The 13,357-nt window shown below is 30.5% G+C and overlaps 1 protein-coding gene across 1 annotated transcript in view; it reads right to left on the bottom strand.

The window, feature by feature from the left end:
• LOC106685776 (suppressor of lurcher protein 1) overlaps positions 1–13,093 on the bottom strand; it is a gene marked incomplete at its 5' end in the record, with an annotated part of 227,050 nt that extends 213,957 nt beyond the window's left edge. Inside the window, 1 exon segment of the mRNA XM_067045990.1 lies at positions 12,904–13,093. Within this exon segment, the coding sequence (XP_066902091.1) occupies positions 12,904–13,093 (190 nt within the window).
• Positions 13,094–13,357: the final 264 nt, after the last annotated feature.

The raw sequence follows: 13,357 nt of genomic DNA on the forward strand, positions 1-13,357 counted from the left end.
AAAATACAACCAGTAAATTTGATCATAATGATATGATACAGGATGTAGAGAAACTACCCAGTAGTAGAACTCTAAAAACAGTTTACAATATAAGGTCACGGGGCTATCTTCGTTTAAAATAAATAAAAACATTACTAACGTTTTATTTTAAATCTCCGGTTCTGATCTGTTTTATTAGATCCAGTTTGTGTCCTTTGGTGAAGTTTATGTAGCACTAAACCACTGCCAAGCTTGGTGTAGATCGGTCGAATAGTATTCAAGTTATTTCTATTTTTTTTTTTTTTTTTTTTATAAAAAAATCGAAGCTGATAAGGGAGAGAATTTTGGGCCTAAATATTTTATTTTTCAATTTTCTGGAAAATTCGTATTTATGGGTTTCTTAAGCTGTTAAAAACGAATATCAACTTAGTTTCAATTTTAAAAATTCTTTTATCACACTTTGGTCAGGTCAGTCGGTTTTGATAAACTGTACAAATTTCTGTTTTGTTCCTAATTGCATATGTTGGTTTAATTTATGTTACCTAAGTATAATAATAAATCATATGTAAATGTTTAGTTTTGAGAAAATACAATAATTTATTACTACAAATATATTTTATTTATTAAATCCATATATTGGGTTGCATGTTAAGTTCGTTGCGTTTTTCAATATTTCATCTTAATCCTCTCTGTGTTCATAAAATCAATAATGTTTACATATTCTAAAAAAAAATTAATTAAGTTGCTTTTATGCATCAGTTTCAACCGAGATTCGTTATCTTTAAGTTGTATTTTTTTTGCTAAAATCGGAAGAGAAAAAAATTAATTTTTGTCATTTAATGATTTTTTATCTCCGAAAAAGGAAAATCCGCTGAACATACGTCAACAAAATATACAGCGTGTATGGCGATACCTTAGGAGAAAGCACCGTCCGCAAGTGGAAGACGTAAAGCGCTCGGGTCGTCCTTCGACTCAAATTGAAGCATTGGTCACAGACAACCCTCTCTCTGCAACACGGGATACCAAAGAAGCGCTTAGCATATCTCATCTAAGGTATAGTTTCCATCAAGATAACACCCGTCCTCACGTGTCTTGGCAGACTCGGCAGAAATTATTGAAGTTTGGGAGGACGGAAATTAAAACATATTAAAATTAAGAAATTACCTGAAAGTTGGCAACATGAAATAGATCAAAATATTTACAAGAATCTGAAGATTTTATAGAAATCACCAGTAAAAAACGCTACGAACTTATTTTACAACAATAGCATTACTGGTTCAGCTATTTTGAGATATAAACCAAATACTGAACTGGGAAGCAGATCATAACAGTGAATAAAATTTGATATCGACCGTACAACATCGAGATACAATTCGATTGAAAGTGTATATATTGACAGATTCAACAACGCACTTCCAATCAGCCTCGTCCTATCAAATTAACCTGTATCAATAGTACATCGACTTTGAAGATACAATAAACATTGACATAATGCATGATGCATTGCAGCATATGACGACAACGTACACACAAATTATTGGTTTGTAATGTTAATATGAACTGTAAACTGACTAACGTTATGCTCTAGTGATGGGAGTATATATGTTCACTACTCCCCGAAATTATTCTATTTACTACTTACTTCGTTTAATTTGGATCGTAACATAGCCCTGTGCTTTGTCATTGAAAGGTATTACTAATTTTATAACCTTCTCTTGGTCTTCTTCAGCTCACCAAATTCTGGAATATCCTTTGAAATAAGGATCTTTTTACTAATTCTCATAGCAAATGGAATATTAAAACTAATTATCTTATAAACTATGAAGAAGATGGCCAGAGGTGCGATTAAATTTAGGAGGCAGTAGCGGGCAATGGTCTTGCTGCAAGCAATGATCGTTAGGAAAAAATCAGAAAGATTATAACGAGGGGCTCCCTAACTCCTGTGATCGATGAACTAAAACTATAATAAAAATAAAATGAATATAGTAAAGTCAACAAATATTGAGCGTCTTATCACTGATGTACTTAAAAAAAAAAAAGAAGGAAAAGTGAATGTTTTTTATTTATTTATTTTATTTTACTTTTTTTATGTTACTAGAGACTATATTATTTTATCATTATATTATTTTATTTATTTATTTTTCATACAGATAGTTTGATTATGTTCCTTTTGTTTATTCTTCTGTTTGTATATATTTTTAGTATGTATGAGATAATTCATCACGATTACCTATTGCCCACAACTGTGTGTCAGATTGTAATATCTATCAATAAATAAAAAAGAGCTAATAGGCCTTAAAAAAAATAATATTTTTTTATCAGGTTGTTAATTTTGTTCACCATTAAAATATTTAAAAAACGGTTGAATTTTTATGTTTTTGAATTATGTACTTAATCTGAAGTTGTTCAAAAATAATGTGAAGGGACCCATCTATAATTTGGACAATCCATATTTTCTAAATCCCCCAACTTGGCTAAATACGGCCCTGAATGTGCTTATAATTCACAGAACTCAAGCACCATAAATTTAAAAAAAAATTTTAAATATCAAATTAAATCAGTGCTATGGGAGGACATTACTATGTAAATATCAAATGCAAGAAATTCATCATACATTTGTTTAAAAATTTAACCAAACGCTCCCTAACCATTTTTAACCATCTATTTTAATATTAATGGAGTACCTCAGGGATGAGTCTTCAGGCCCACTCTAGGCTTATTATGGAAAGATTGGTATCTGGTTCTAGCCAAATCGCCAACATTTGGGACATTGAGGTCCTGATTTATGATTTTATTTGTGACAAAGTAAGGAGCATTGAGGATTTTACGAAGGATTTTGGATTGTAAGGATTGAATACGAGAAGAATTCGAAGGTTTAGTGGAGCCCCAAAGCTCAACTCCATATGTCCAGATTGGCCTTATTACAGTCATGTAGATCAGTCTTTTGTAATGTGTTTAGAACGTTTGTCTAGTAAGTGCTGTAATAGTCGAAATCGACGTTCAGTTTCCTGTCTTTCCAGTCTTGTGTGAGGATTCCAGGTTAATCGTTTCTCCAAATGTAGTCCAAGGTAGCGGATCTGTTCGACAGGGGTAAGAGTAACATTATTAAATGAAACTGTAGGGCAGTCGGTAGGTTTTCAGTTTTTAAAATCAAAAGGTTTACTGACAAAAAAATAACATTAGACGGGGGGAAATATTAATAATAATAGTAAAATAAATAAATATAATAATAAGCAAATTTTAAAAAATAAATAAAATTAAACACATGTAAGCAAAATTAATGATGTTTTGCGCCACAAAAACAAAAAACTATCTTAATAAAAATTTAAGGCTATTGGATGGACATAACTAGTCAAACATCCTACTATAAATTCATTACGATTTTTATTTATTTGACCTTGTATTTGTTAAACGTCTATATTGTATTCTTTATATATTCAATGTCTGAATTTACCATAAGGCCTTCAATTAGAAAAAAAATTATTAAAGAAAAAATTACTAGTTATTCTTGTACGAATGATGTTTCATTAATAGTATATCGAATTTGTCATTTCTTTTTCTTTTTTATTATAGTTTAATGAGATATACCTGAGACTATTGAAGTGACAGTTCTAACTGGAGAGGTGACAGATGATACGACACTAAAGACACTCAGTGAGAGCAATATCTCACCGCTCCCGCACTCTCTGTCTCCTTAGTCATCTCACTCGTCGGTCATATCATATTAGTCTAGAGGTGTTATGTGTCAGCAACTTGTCCCTGGCGGGCTTTGGCTAAGTGACTTCGTCTGTCTATGTCATGTTGATCTGTCCGCTTGGAGGAATTACCTCATTGAACTTACAAGAGTTATATCAAGTATAATAATAATTAGTTGTTATTTCAATAGTATTCGTGCAATAAAAAATCTAAAAACATATAGAAAAAATCATGTTAATTGCCCATCAATTAAACTAAGTATTCTTTGCTTAGGCCCTATATTGTATAATATAAAGAGATATCAAAGTCTTTTTTCCACCTATTAAAAATTCCAGGAAATTCTCAAAATTTATCCCATGACAATAATGTAACAATAAATCATTGAGAAAAATTATCAATGGATTAATTATAATAAAAATAGATCAAAACTCTGAAGATGCTCCTGCAAAAAACCGACGGAAGGGTGCAGAAAAAAAAGAGGAAATATCTAACCGTGACAGGGAAAATAATACATTTGACGATATGGTTATTTTATTATATTTATAAACTTAAATACTTTCTTTAGACTGGTTAATGTTGTTTAAATAAATAATTTAAATTTTATCCACTATAGTCTCATAATATTTTTTTTTCTTTACAAGTCCGAAGTTTCGGCCAATTCGGCCATCCTCAGGGACAATCTTAATACAATTTTTGAACTAAATAATTTAAAAACACAACTTCATGCAGGCTATTAAACAATTTCCCTAATTAGTCAATTTTCACATTAAAACAAAAATTAAAATTCTTTATCTTTAATTACGAGAGATAATTGACCGTGGATGATGAACGAGGAGAAGATGGTTGGGGGTGCGGTCAATGATAAATACAAATAAGTTGGATTAACCTATTTTTAATGTGCCAACGTTTCGGCTAGAGTTCTAGCCTTCTTCAGGGCTAAAAAAAGAACATGATAACAACCACAGTAAGTATAGAAAAAGAAAAAAAAGAAAAAAGAAAGAATAATTTTACGCATAAAATGAATAATTTTACAAAATAGAATTAATAAAATGAAGTGATGAGAGAAGCGGAAATTAAAATGTATACATAGGTAATTGAAAAAGTGGGTAAAATAACATAATTAAGGAAATGAAATAAAAATGAAGTTATACAATGCAAAGAAGTATGAACATATTAGTTATTATTAATTTAAAAATTGAAATATGAAAAGAAAATGAAAATTGAGAGGAATAAAATATATGTAACAATAATAGATGATAAAGAGGCAAAATATAAGTAAAGTATACCAAGAAATGAATAGAAAAAAAAATTGTGAAATCACCTATAATAATATAGTGAATAAAACTTATAACGCGGGTAAGGACAATGGATAAAAGTGGAGAAAATAAGGGGTAAGAGTAAAATAAAGAAAGGAGGAAGAAAACAATAAAAAGAATAAAAACGAACCTGTTCGCTGGAAAATCAAACGCCTAATGGATACTGCTGTAAAATTCTTCATTCATCACAGTATCACAGTAACTTATTTGTTAAAATTTATCACAACAGCAATTGTTTTAATGTGAAAATTGACTAATTAGAGAAGTTGTTTAATAGCCTATTAATATTATTTAGTTCAAAAATTGTATTAAGATTGTCTCCGAGGATGGCCGAAACGTCGGTCTTATAAAGAAAATAAAATGTTTTGAGACTAATAGATAAAATTCAAATGATATGGTTCTTATTATATTAAAAGAACCCGGTATAAAAATAAGTTATTTCAACCCAATTTTTTATTACCGTAATGAAAACTATGTATAATTACTAGTCAAAATTGATGAGTGCCAAAAATAACTGGATGGGATAAAAAAGGTGGTGTTTCAAAATGTAAAAAAAAAAAATATATATATATAATAATTTTTTATTCATAGCTCCATATAATTAAAGTTACCTACAACATTAAAAAATCTAATAGAACATCATTTAAAGAAGAGTACATTTTCTAAATTATGAACCCTAAAAGAGCTATATACGTTCAATTTTACTCGTTATACATATTTTTGAAAATCAACATATCTTCACAAAATAACTAAAATTCGTAAATAGTGAATTTACTTTAGGAAAACTATATTTAAGTTATCAATAAACGCACAGATACTTATTATCCCTCATATTAAAGTAGTATTAGTAGTAGTAGTTTGTATGATATTTGTAAATGAATATGAATTTTGCATAAGAAATATTTTCAGGACAACTAGAAATTAATTTTTAATAGAAAATATAATAAAATACAACGTCTACGACATGCATTGAACTAGCTTTAATATGCGTGTGAATAGACAACTATACGTCTAATAATTCCAGAGATGTAGTTTTTCGTAAACAAAAAATTTTGTCCAAATGTTTCTATTTATTTCATATTATAACAATAATCAGAGAGGCCAAAACAAATTTGAGTACTATTAGACTGAACCTTATCAAATAAATAAAAGTTTAATAGTCCTATTACTGAGAGACTGAGAGATAGATTTATGAAAAAAAGTATAATTTATGAATAAATTATTATAATTGAAAATTACATTTTTAAAGTAATATATTTCAGAAATGCCAAATTTTAACAGTAGGACATATCACTTTAACTGATTATTAACAATTAAAGAAGAATAAAAGGTTATGAAATAAAAACCTATTAATTTTGGGCATTTTAATGATTAATATCATTGTTATATAATCATTAATAATAATAAGAAATTTATGTAAAAGTTTGAGATGATCTTATTTGTTCTAGTAAAATTATATGATGGTGTGAAACGTGGTGTCTGAAACGTCTCCGCAAAAAAATAAGGAATAAGGATATTTTTTTGAAAAACGTAAACAAACATATTAAACGATATAAAAAATTATATAAAATCTGTACCTCTACAAACCATGGGTCAGATGTGTAGTGTTTTGATAGGATGTACTGTTACTAGACCAACGGTTGTTTAAGGTGATTTGATCATGGCTGAGTGAATCCTGGAGGGCTCCTGAACCCACAGAGTTAACCCACGCTTACAGTAACAGAATAAATTATTATTTGTCACAGCTGGATTCGAATCCGTGTCCTTGGAATTAGTAGCACGAAGTCTTACTACTAAGCCACCCCGCTCCCCAGATGCATAATAATAATAGTAACTGTTATTATTATAATATTTAACTACAGTACAGGTGCAGTAATAGTTACGTTGTATAGTCTACCCAGGACCCATTATTAATGCAACTAATTTGGATATTAATTCTTCAATAGTAGCTTTGGCAGTTAGTCAACGTTTAATTAATTGGATTACAATACGTGATCCACTAATACTAGTGATAAGTTCATTTAACGTTGATACTAATTACATTTTCAGATTTTAATATTTTGATAAATTGTAAAAAATTTTACAAGTATAGATTTGTTTTCCTAAGATATAATATTAAGAAAAAAAAGGCCAAATAATTTTTCCGTCACTATTTATTATTAGTTACAATGTATTCTTTATTCGGTTCTCTGCAGCGATAGAATTTGCTGAACGTCTAAACAAAAATGGGGTTTTATGGGGAAGTGATGAATTTCATTTTCGATTCTTAAATCATTAACTGACATCCTCCTTCAGAAAATTCTTCAATAATACCCCAGTTATTCCTGTCGAACAGATCCGTTACCTAGGACTACATCAGGACAAACGACCGAATTAGAATTTTCATGCATGACATGATAGGAAACTGCTCATCTATAATAAGGTATATCTGTTCATACTGATTTAAACTTAGAGCTTCACTAAACCATCAAATTCTTCTAGTAAACAATCCTTAAAAACCTAAAATCCTTCGTAAATGCCTTAATGCTCCTTACTTTGTCAGACATCAAGTCATCGATCAGGACCTCAATGTTCTATTCATTGCCGATTTGGTCAGAACCAGATACCAATCCTTCCATGATAAACTTCCTAACCACCCAAATCCACTTGTTTTTAACCTGGCTTCTCCTTCAATACTTGATAATCCTCCTAGGCGCCTGAAAAGAAGGTGGTCCCGTGATGTTCTTCTCTTATTGGGTAGATTCTCCACATGTCTTTATCATGTCATTTTATATCTAATAGCGAATTCACTAGTTGTACATAATTGTATGCAGTTGTAAAAAATAATAAATAAATTGTTTAAAAAAAATTGCTCTGGATTTTAGTCTTTGGGATAGTTCTCAACCTGTGCTAATTCGACCCTTTCTTAAACCGTCGTATTCTTTTAAGGTCTACAATTTATATTCGTCTCTCCTATCTCAAGAAATAAATACAAACAATATAGCAACAACAAAATAAATATTATTTGTTCATAATTTTTATTTACTTTTTTTTTTTTCGTAAAACACGGTAATATCCCACCAATCTACACAATCATATGATTCGTATGTTGGGTGATAAGTAAAAGTTGTGCGATACGTAACTCCCTACCCCCAGATTTTTTTAAAAATTTATTTTTGAAATTTTTAATAAGTGGGATATTACACTCGAATATCTAAAATGCATACATCTAAAATCCTCCTAAGTGTGTGGAGAGAAGATGGCCTCACAACTTTATTTTTAGAAATATTATTGTCGTTCTATCATTGTGTAAGTTATATTTACAGACTTTGTAGTATAAATCTTAATACCTAACTCCCTCTGTCAACAACTCGAAAATCTATAAATGTAGGATTACTGAGAGAATAAAGCAGTCTATTATCAGCAACCGTGAGTGTGTTTTCTTCTACCTTCTTTCCTTTTTTTTTGATTTTATAACCCGCTATCTCGTATCTTATAGGTTCTGTATCATGCCATTGTATAACTAACTTCAAATTTACATATTTTTATATATATTATACAGATGTAAATAACAATTAAAAAAATTTATATTACTACGTACAACTTTAATAAAAATGATTTCATTTCGGGTTTTAAACATTTCTACATGGATATCAAAATATAGTTGGAATGATTCCGTGGATTGTACCGAGTTCCTCCTTTTAAATCCCTGAAATATCCCGTTTTCCAGATAACGTAAGATAAATTAGGAGCGCCCCTCATTAATGCTAGCGATAGCCGGCCAGCTGTCAGGGTTGCCATGGGGCACTTGCCAACTGTCATTGCTTAGGCTTTTAGCAACTATAGAAAGTTATTTTTCCTCAAACCCTAGCTAATGATATTTAATTTTTTATTAAATTCTATACAATAAGTACTGGTGTTTAAGTATGGCTGATCCAGAAGTATACGAAGCGCATTCTGTAAATTGTCGCATTGTGTTCAGCGATGAGGCGCATTTTTGGCTTAACGGGTTTGTTAATAAGCAAAATTGCCGCATATGGTCGTGCAATTTGACACCTCTCGATTATTTCCTGTGGGGCTACGTGAAGTCACTGGTTTATGCTGATAAACCAGCAACAATTGACGCCTTGGAGGCCAGCATTGTTCGTGTTATTCGTGGCATACGGCCAGCAGTGCTCGAAAAAGTGGCCCAAAATTGGACGTCCAGAATGCGCTTCGTCAAGAACAGCCGCGGTGCCCATATGCCCGAAATCATTTTCAAATGTTAATGTCACGTATTGATCTTTCGAATAAAAAAAAAATTTTGATTACAATTTAATTTTTTGTGTTATTTTTTACAATTTCAAGTTCTATCGGGCTTAAAAAAACACCCTATATAATGACACAACTGCCAAAATTGAAAAAGGACAAGAAAAAAAATCCAATATCTTTTTATAGATTCGGTTTTATTCTCTTATGATAGTAGTTTATAGATATTGTGGGTTCCTATTGAAATTTTGAAAGATTTCTATCTAATTCTTTTAAATTTATTTTACTCTACAACGGCATGACATGTGAAGAATCTAACTATTGATAGAAATTCGATAACATTTCTAGAGTACATTTCGAGGACATCTTCTATTCAGACGCCTAGGGGGATTATCATAGCTCATTATCAGATGATTATCATAGTACAAGAACCGGGAAGAAAAAAAGGCAGTTATCTCACCCCAATTTTTGATCACTTTAATGAAAACTATGTATAATTACTGTTATAAATTGATGACTCTGCCTAGTGTAAGTAGTAGGTATAAAAAATGGCGGCTGTTTCAAAACGTTAAAAATAATTAATTTTTCATTCGTAGCTCTATATCCTAAAAACTATCAACAACATTAGAAAACCTAAGAGAACATTGTTTAAAGTAGAGTAAATTCACTAAAATATGAACCATAATAGTGCTATTTACGTTCGATAGTTCCCGAGATATAACTTTTTAGAAAGCAACATTTCTTAAAAATGTACTGAAAAATTAGTTGTAAGTTAACTTATTTTGAGAAATCAATATCTCAGGAACTATGACGTATAAATGTCTATAAGCACTTTACGTTAAAGACATTTACCTTCCTATAAATAGTAGCTTTCAAGATATTTGATAAAATATATTGATTTTAGTTGTTCGGACAACAGGTTTGATTTATAAAAACCTTTATTTCAGAAACTATAAGACGTATAGCTGTCTGCTAGTACTCAAATTAAAGTTAGTTAAATATACTATAAAATATTTCATAACGTTTATCTTTGTAGGAGTAGTAGTTTTCATGATATTCGACAAAATAAATTTACAAAATGTTAATTTCTAGTTGTTCGTATAAAATGTGTGATTTTTTAATAAATATATCTCAAAGCCCATAAGGCGAACATATGTCTGCCAGCACTCTGAATAAAGAAAATTTAACTTACTAAAAAGTTGTTTATGACACTTCGTACACAACTTCGTAGAGGTAGTAGTTTTTGAATATAAATTTGGTAAATGACAATTTATTTTGTCAAATATCGAAAACTACTACTCCTACAAATGTAAACATTATTAAATATTTACTAGTAAATTTAATTAGGTTTAATTTGAGTCCTGGCAGAAATCGATATGTCTAACTAATGGTTTCTGAAATGAAGTTTTTCATAAATCAAACTTATAGTCCGAACAACTAGAAATCAATTTATTTTAGTAAATATCATGAAAACATCCATTCCTAGGAAGATAAAGGTCATAAACTACTTTATAGTACATTAAACTAGCTTTAATTTGAGTGCTAATAGACATCTGTGCATAGAATGCCTTTAGAGATATAGATTTTTCAACATAAATTAAGTAACTACTGATCATTCAGTACGTTTTGTACAACATTGTTATGAAATGTTGCTTTTCAAAAAGCTATATCTCAAGAACTATTGAACGTAAATAGCTCTATTAGTGCTCATATTTTAGAAAATTTACTCTACTTTAAATAATGTTCTCTTAGATTTTCTATAGTTGTTAGCAGTTTAAAGATATAGAGCTCCGATTGAAAATTTAATTATTTTTTAGCGTTTTGAAACAGCCACCATTTTTTATTCCCCCTACCTATACTTGGCAGACTCATCAGTTTTGACTATTAATTTACATAGTTTTCATTAAAGTAATAAAAAATTGAGGTGAAATTACTGACTTTTTTCTACTCTTGGGCTCTTGTACTATCAGGTAATAAAGAAGAATCCAGGTTAGAAACAAGTGAGTTTGGGTGGTTGGGAAGTTTATATTGAAAGGATTGTAGCCGGTTCTGGCATAATCGGCAACATATTGAACATTAAGTTACTGATGGATGACTTGATTTGAGACAATGTAAGGAGCATTAAGGATTGGATACAGGAAGAATTCGGTTTATTAGGGCCCCAAAATATTGATTAAAAAAAAATTATAAATAGCAACCTAACAGTTACCAGTACCATGTAAATATGCCATTATTCTTCAGCATACATTTAACAATTTTACGTTTTCTAGCGTTATAAAAGTATGGAAAACTATTAAAAATATGAAGAAATGTTATGAAAAAGTTTATTTAAACAAATATTAACAAAATAGTATAAGTGTATAAAAAGATTTAGCAAAATTAGTATGTTTTATTTAAAATTATTTTAGAAATACTGATACGTTAAATATTTAAGAATATCGTAACAGAGATATTGGAAAAAGGGAAACATGTTACAGCTCATCAAGGTATCTTCTTTTCTAGAAGGGAAATCTTCCTACTGTAAGGCTATAAAACATAAAATTTAAGTTTTGTTTTGTTTAGATCGTTATGCCTAATTGAATAAATATTTTGTTTTTGATAGATTTATTTATTGATAGATATTACAATCTGCCACACAGTTGTGGGCAATAGGTAATAGTGATGAATGATCTCATACATACGAAAATAAAAAAAAAAAAAAAAAAAATAATAATAAAATTTTAAGAAATAATAAGAAGAAAAAAAACTCTCTTAAAAATATATACAAACAAAAGAATAGACAAGATGGACATAATCAAACTATCTGAATGAAATAACATAATGATAAAATAATATATACAATATTTACACAATCGACCTGAGGATCCCTGAGCCCACTCTATCACCCACGTGTGAGGGGTAGAGCAGAGCTCAAGAGATCCCAGCGCATCCCTCTCGCCGCATCACTGGTAGTGAGCCAGTGGAGGCTGAGCAAGTGCGCTAAAGCCGCAAACACTCAACTTGAGTGGAGAATCTGACCATTGCCAGAACTCCAATTGTCCATTTTTATTTTACAATAAGTCTCTTGGCCACTACCGTTTCAACCTTCTAGGTGGGCTGTAGGGATGGGTGGAACTAGATAAGGTTTGAACCAAAGGATGGTTGGAAAGGTTTATATGGAATTTTGAGAATATGGTTGGTATGAGATCAAGGACAAAAGGCATATGTAGGTCATGGTGTAGTATTCTTTTGGAAACGTAGTAGGGTGCATTAACTATGGTTCTAAGGATTTTGGATTGAAAGGATTGGTGGAGGATTTTTGGATACGTTCGATGTTCGACGGTTGAATAAATATTTAATGGTGTAAAAGGACACAAAGAATACATAAGCAATTGTAGTGCTGATAACAAGTTCCAATCTTGCTATAAACAGCTGCTGAAGGGATATCGTTCCAAAGAAAGTATAGCACACTTTATTTAAGTCAAAAATTAATTGACAGTTGTGTTTTTATTCCACCAGAGGGTGGAATAAGCATTCAAGTTCTTCAGGAGCAGGGATAGGAGCATGCATAACGACAGTATCTTTTTATTCTGATGGAAGTTCATCAAAGAACGATGATGACGACTATCTAAATCTAAATATCTAACGACTGTCTAGTTAAGCTAGTAAGTAAAGAAAATAAATTAATTAAATGATAAAAACTCACTCCTTGGCGTTATGATCGTTGGGCTGGTAGAGGGAAAAGTCGCTGAAGATGAGTTGAACCCTCTCCTTCCCGCTCCCTGTGAACTCATAACGGCATTTGCTCTTGGGAGGGTACGGCGCTGGGAATCCGGGGGAAGTGATGCTGCCGTTCTTACCCGCATCACTACTCAGTTTTACATCGCAACTCGAACCTGAAACAGAGAATAATTTGGTCAGAGCACTAGTGTAAGTAACAAACAAAAATATTAATATGTATATCGTATCAATAATTTTTTGTTTTAATAATTTATTTATTGATATTTACAAGTGTATACATATATATACACATCAAGTAAATTTGCTGTAAGTGATATTATGGCATGATAAAAATATTTTGGTGTTAAAACACAAATATTTTGGCGAACAAACTATTTCGAACCCTACATGTCTTATATTTTGCAAAACACATAGGGTTA

Source organism: Halyomorpha halys, unplaced genomic scaffold (assembly GCF_000696795.3).
Source record: "Halyomorpha halys isolate HHAL.00 unplaced genomic scaffold, Hhal_1.1 Scaffold738.1, whole genome shotgun sequence".
Lineage (NCBI taxonomy): Eukaryota > Metazoa > Arthropoda > Insecta > Hemiptera > Pentatomidae > Halyomorpha > Halyomorpha halys.